The 6,266-nt window shown below is 40.1% G+C and overlaps 1 protein-coding gene across 1 annotated transcript; it reads right to left on the bottom strand.

Moving 5' to 3' along the window:
- Positions 1-1,829: 1,829 nt before the first annotated feature.
- LOC130467003 (uncharacterized) lies at positions 1,830-3,728 on the bottom strand. The gene is made up of 2 exons (XM_056835517.1): positions 2,439-3,728; positions 1,830-2,151 (listed from the first exon to the last, which is right to left on the bottom strand). Exons 1-2 carry the CDS (start codon positions 3,568-3,570, stop codon positions 2,117-2,119), a joined length of 1,167 nt encoding a protein of 388 aa, XP_056691495.1. The 5' UTR covers positions 3,571-3,728; the 3' UTR covers positions 1,830-2,116.
- Between the last annotated feature and the right edge of the window lie 2,538 nt (positions 3,729-6,266).

Below are 6,266 nucleotides of genomic sequence, written 5' to 3'. Positions count from 1 at the left end.
CCCGAGGTCTTTCATTTTAAAACACTCCTTCAAGTATGCCTTAAAACTCTCAAGCGCAAACTTGTTATTGCCTGCGATAATCATGTCGTCCACGTAAATGAGCACACTCAGCTGCAACGTACCTTTAGACAGAGTAAAGAGCGAATAATCGGACAGCGACTGTCGAAAGCCATAGCGTGTCAATGCTGTCGACTACTTCTGGAACCAACATCTAGGTGCTTGTTTCAACCCATACAACGACTTTCTCATTCGACATACCTTGTCAAAGTGATTCTTCTGGAATCCAGGAGGAATCTTCATATAGATCTCTTCCTCCAAGTCACCGTGCAAGAACGCATTGTGTACGTCCATCTGATGCACGTCCCACTGTTTGACAGCTGCGACAGCTAGAAAAGTTCGGACTGTCGCCATCTTCGCAACGGGAGCGAATGTCTCATTATAATCCAACCCTTCCTCCTGATGATTCCCTAAACATACCAATCGAGCCTTAAGTCTCAACAAATTCCCATCCTCATCACGCTTCTCAGTATACACCCATTTACTCCCCAGTGCTTTCTTCCCTTCCGGCAAATTTTCCAACGTCCATGTCCCCTGTTCCTCCAACGCGTCGATTTCAGCAGCCATTGCCTGACACCACCCCTCATGTTGCATCGCTTGTTTAAAACTCTTAGGAACTTTCCCTTCTTGCAATGCTGCTATATAATGCCTGTGCTTTGACGAAAAACGCTCATAATTAACAAAATATGTGATAGGATAAGGAGTACCTGAGGGTGGTGACGCCGTAGGTGTTTTGTCGGAAGTACTATATTTTTCCCGTATTGTATGTATCACACAGTCTTTCAGCTTTGTCGACGGAAACTTCACACGCTTCCCCCTTCCTAACTCCGTATCCTCCACACACTGCCTTGTCTCACTCTCATCACTACCCGTCGTCTCATCTACACCTGAGACGACGTCTGATTCACCTCGACTAGGTGTATCATGTTTTTCCTCCCTCACAGTCGACAAGACCTCCTCCGTGTCACCCGCAGGCGACGACACCTCCTCTATGGCACCTGCAGGTGACGACACTTTCTCATTGTCACCTGCAGGCGACACCTCCTGAGTACATCCAGTCCCACTCTCATCCAAACCCCACTGGTCAAGCACCCCACCACCATCATGCATTGCAGGCAACATAGTCGACGTGTCTGCGAATGGAAACGTCCGTTCATGAAATTTTACATCCCTTGAGACAAAGAACTCGTGTGTCTCCAGGTCGTACAGTTGCCATCCCTTCCTGCCAAACGGGTAACCCAGAAACACACATTTGCGACCACGAGACGCAAACTTATCCCCTTTACTCCGGAGATTATACGCATAACACAGACACCCAAATACCCGGATAGACACATACGATGGTGGTTTTCCAAATAACATCTCATAAGGGGTTTTATTGTCAAGGACCGGTGTAGGTGTACGATTGATCAAGTGACAAGCAACCAGAATACATTCCCCCCAAAATTTTATAGGAAGATTCCCTTGAAACCGTAACGCTCTCCCAACATTCAAAATATGTTGGTGCTTCCTCTAGACTCTCCCATTCTGTTGAGGTGTCCCAACACATGACGACTCAAACAGAATCCCATTTTTAAAGAAATAACCTTGCAAACAATTAAACTCAGTACCATTGTCACTGCGAACAACTCTCAGGGATCGATTAAACTGACATTTAATCATGGCAACAAAATTAAGAAACGACGATTCAACTTCCATTTTATTGCACAATAAATAAATCCACACACCCCTAGAATAATCATCCACAATGGTAAGAAAATACTTCTCCCCACTCGACGAGGGTGTTTTGTAAGGCCCCCATAAATCAAGATGAACAAGGTCGAATGGGCGACTTGCACGACTATCACTATTTGGAAAACTCTCCCTACATTGTTTCGCCCGTGGGCATACATCACAAATGTTTTTATTCTTCCTAATCTTATGACTCACAGGAGGAAGTAACTGCAACACTTTTTCCGACGGATGCCCCATACGTTGGTGCCACAAGTCGACCACACACTCCACTGCTAGCACACGAACCCTTGGATCCCCACGGAAAAAATATAGTCCTTCCTGTCGATCACCCACGCCAATCACCATCCTCGTCGAGCGGTCCTGAAGAACACACATTTTGTTAGTAAATTGAGCAGCACAATGTAATTCGTCACTTAATTGAGTTACAGAAATTAAATTGCAGTTCAATTTAGGCACAAATAGAACGTTATCGAGCACGAAACCATCCTCCAAGACCACCGAACCATATTGATTTGAATTTGCAGGTTGACCATCTGGTAACACAACCTGTTGATTACTCGATGTTTTGATATTTCTCAGAATTGAAATATCACCCGTCACATGACGTGAGGCCCCACTGTCAACAATCCATCGTAAATCAAGATTACCTTGCAACTTGTTTGGTGGTCGTGATAAGATGTCAACAATTTGCTGGACTTGCTCCTTCGTCACACCAACAAGCTCATGATTGGTTGTCGTCACTGCTCCCTGCGATCCGCCTCCACTCGTCACAGTGGTTGTCGCCCCTCCTGTGGTATTACTCACGGCATTGGCGCGAGCGACACCACTGGTCGACGACGCTGCCCCACGAGCTCCTCTGCCTCCTCTAATCGACGTCCTGCCTCCTCGACCAGGCCCTCTACCACCTCGTTTCTTCTCATCCCACCATTCGGGAAAACCAATCAGCTGATAACAAGTTTCTTCCTCATGACCCTCACGATTGCAATGACCACAAAATCTGTCACTCGCATCTCCCGACCTCGACCGACCCTTAGTCTCGACCTTGAACGCCATGACACTCTCCTTACCTCTCGTTGCCTTGGCGCGCATGGTCTCGGTATTCATAACCGTCTGGTATGCCTCGTCGAGGCCTGGCAACGGCGATCTTGCTAACAGTTGTGCACGAATGGCTTCATAGTGATCGTCTAGGCCAATTAAGAAATAGTGCAGACGATCTTCATCATGAATGTCCCCCACCTGCTTCGCTATGTTGCACGTGCAACCCGCACATATACACCTTGGAACTCGTGCATACTGTACGTACTCCTTCCATACCTTCGACAAGCGGCCATAGTACTCCATGACGCCCTCAGACGTGCCCTGCTTGCAGCCACTCAGAGCCATCTTAATATGGCAGACCCTAGTGCCCGACACGACGCAGTACCGCGTCCTCAAATGACACCACAACTCGTGAGCAATATCAAAATCTTCCAGATTCGAACGCAAACTCTCGTCTATGGTGTTTGTGATCCAAGACACCACCATCGAATTGACCGCAATCCAATGTTTCATCTTCGTTGCGTCCGTAATGGGTTCCTTCACAGAACCATCAAGAAATCCAAATTTGAATTTTGAAATCATCGAGCGACGAACGGCTTTGGCCCATTCATCGTAGTTCGATGCTCCTCTTAGTTTCACAGGGGTGATAACAATACCGGGACCGTCGCCTGACCCGAGATAGTAGTCTAGGTCGACGGCGGCGGCGATGACCTTTGGTGGTGCCTCCTCATCGGAACTCATGGTGATACTTAAGGAATTGTTAACTCCTAATCTCGATACTCACCAAGCGAAGAAATTCGCTGTTCTCAATACTCGGCTACACTCTCTCAAATTATTGCGGAAAAAAAATCTAGGATTTTTAACCTAGGCTCATGATACCATGTCAAATATTGTGTAATCTCGTATCATTCTCATTAATCACACACGTATATATAGTACAACTCAGTTACCTAAACCCTAGGTACACATTAGGTAACATACCATAGTTAGGACTCTACAGAATATTCACAGAATAATATCTAATATCTTAACATATCTTAACAGTAATAAATAGGACAGTTTTTTTGAGAGTATTTGGAGCGCCACGTAGGATTTCCACGTCATCATACATATAACTAATTTATTTCAGATTTATTAAAATAAAAATAGATCATTAAGGACTCGTAAAATATAATAAGAGATGGATTTAATAGGAATCAACTACGGTTAAAAGATAATAAGAGATAAATTTTGCTAAGAGTCCAAATAGATAAATAAATATTTAATAAAAGATAATAACAGTCTAAGCGATAAATTTTACTAGGAATCAACTACCATGCTCTATATATTGCAATGCGACTACCATTACAGGGGAAAAAAAAATTAACAATCTCATTAGCGAAGACTATTTATGACGGGCTCAAATCACGGCTTTTAAGTGAAATATTCTACGACGGAATCATGTCTCGTTAATACTTTTAACCCAAAAAAAAAAGTAAAAAATCATGCATTCCCTCTGTAATTTTACTTTATTGATCCGTGGATCGCACGGGATTAATTATAGTTTTTGTAAATTGTTCCTCTTCTAAATTACTTCGTACTTCGTATGTGGTTTCATGGAAAGTACTCCGTAAGTTTCTACTTCGTACTAATGTAATCAAAACTTTCAATTAATGTCGAAACCACTATCATTATCTATCTATAATTGGCAAAATTTGTAACTTGCTTGGTATAATGATATCATGTCTTGATATATCAGGTAGTTGGATTGTTTACTTAATTAATTAATTTTGTGCGGAATGTAATTTTTTTAAGTAATTAACGTATCAAACTATCAACAGAAAGTAAATTAATTAACGTTCACAACTTGGCATTGTACGAGTTGTAGCCCATCATCTTACGAGACTAGTTTCTTTTGGTGTAGAACAAATTTGAGAGAATCACTTTCCTTCAAAAATTTCTCCATATGTACTCATGGCACTTTGTCCCTTCACTAATAAACTAGCTCGTATTTCTTCTCAATTTTTTTTATTTTTTTATTTACGCAGTACTCCGTATTGTTTCCCAACTCCTTGTTTTGTCACGGAAAATTCAAAAAAATACATCATTTTTTTACGAAAATGATAAAGGTCGCAACTTGCGACCTTTAAACTGTGTCACAACTAGAACATATTATATACATCCGGGTGTACGACTGTACGGTGCATCCTCTCACATTTCTTACATTTGAGGATAAAATGTGGTAGAGACCACCAATTGGCATAAAAGTACCCTTGAGTGCACGATTTACCCGAGTGTATCTAATAATTTTCATTTCACAATGATGACATGACATGTTTATGTGTCATGAACGTAATTGGAAACTAAAACATTTAACTTATACTTCGTATAATCTATTACACATGTTACAAATTAAAAAGGTATGAAAGTATCAATATTCTAATTAATTTATTATAAATATAATAATATATTTTTCCTTCTTTGTATCGACTACCTTACTTACATATTTTTATAGTAAAAATATTGCATTGATAATAAAAATATTTTTATGGCGCATGATCTACGTGACACCTATATGTACCATTTAGAATCCAACATGCACATAGAATTGCGACAACTAAATGTTATCGCAACTTACGACCTTTATCACCCCTACTTTTTAATGTATATCTAACGTGCAAAGGTCCAAAATGATAATCTCCGAGTTTGTAAATTGAAACTTGTAATACCCGTATAAGTTTGAAATGATTTTTCGAAGCATCGAAAGGAATATAATAAAAGAGTTTTCGTACGAAGAAAAGCTTAAGTGTTTGACCTTAGTTGGAAGATAAAAAAGAAGTTTACTAGAAGTAGATGTGACCAAATAAATGACTCGAATTAATTAAAAAAGAATGTCAAAGACCAAAAGGAGTTTTATGGTTCAAGATTACAGGTTCATAATTTTCAATCTAGATAGATAATGATACTACGTACCACGGTACGTGCGTAATACATACTATCTCCGTTTTTAAAAGTTTTTTACGCTTTGAAAAATGTGTTCAAAGTATAAAAACATTGACCGTAAATCTCACTATTATATACATCAAAACGTTACATGTAAGATTTTGTTAGAATGGTCTCGGTATGTATTTTCAGAATATCGAATTTTTAAATTTTTTCACATACAAAATTAGATATATTAATAGTTAAGTATTGTATTGGAGTTCGTGCAAATAATAACTGTAAAAATCTTTTTAAAACGTACTACTAAAATGATACGAGTGGGAACTTAAGTCTTCAACACGGTTAGTATGTGGTCAAACCATTCTTCGACACAAGTTTATGTTTATGTTTATGTTTATGTTTGTTCAAATCCTTATCATGTTGTTAGTCACAAATAACCAACAAGAGAAAATACATAATCATTTGAAATATGTTCATAGATAGGGATTTGATGAAGGAATGTCTTAGGCCGGCCT

The sequence above is a fragment of the Spinacia oleracea genome, chromosome 2, assembly GCF_020520425.1.
Source record: "Spinacia oleracea cultivar Varoflay chromosome 2, BTI_SOV_V1, whole genome shotgun sequence".
NCBI classification, from domain to species: Eukaryota; Viridiplantae; Streptophyta; class Magnoliopsida; order Caryophyllales; family Amaranthaceae; genus Spinacia; species Spinacia oleracea.
This window is presented reverse-complemented; position numbering and strand designations above follow the sequence as displayed.

Excerpts from the sequence above, each read along its gene's own strand:
- LOC130467003 (XM_056835517.1), bottom strand. The coding sequence starts at position 3,570 with ATGAGTTCCGATGAGGAGGCACCACCAAAGGTCATCGCCGCCGCCGTC. Across the intron at positions 2,152-2,438 it reads ACCACCAAACAAGTTGCAAG|GACCGCTCGACGAGGATGGT; the intron begins GTAATCTTGATT and ends TGTGTTCTTCAG.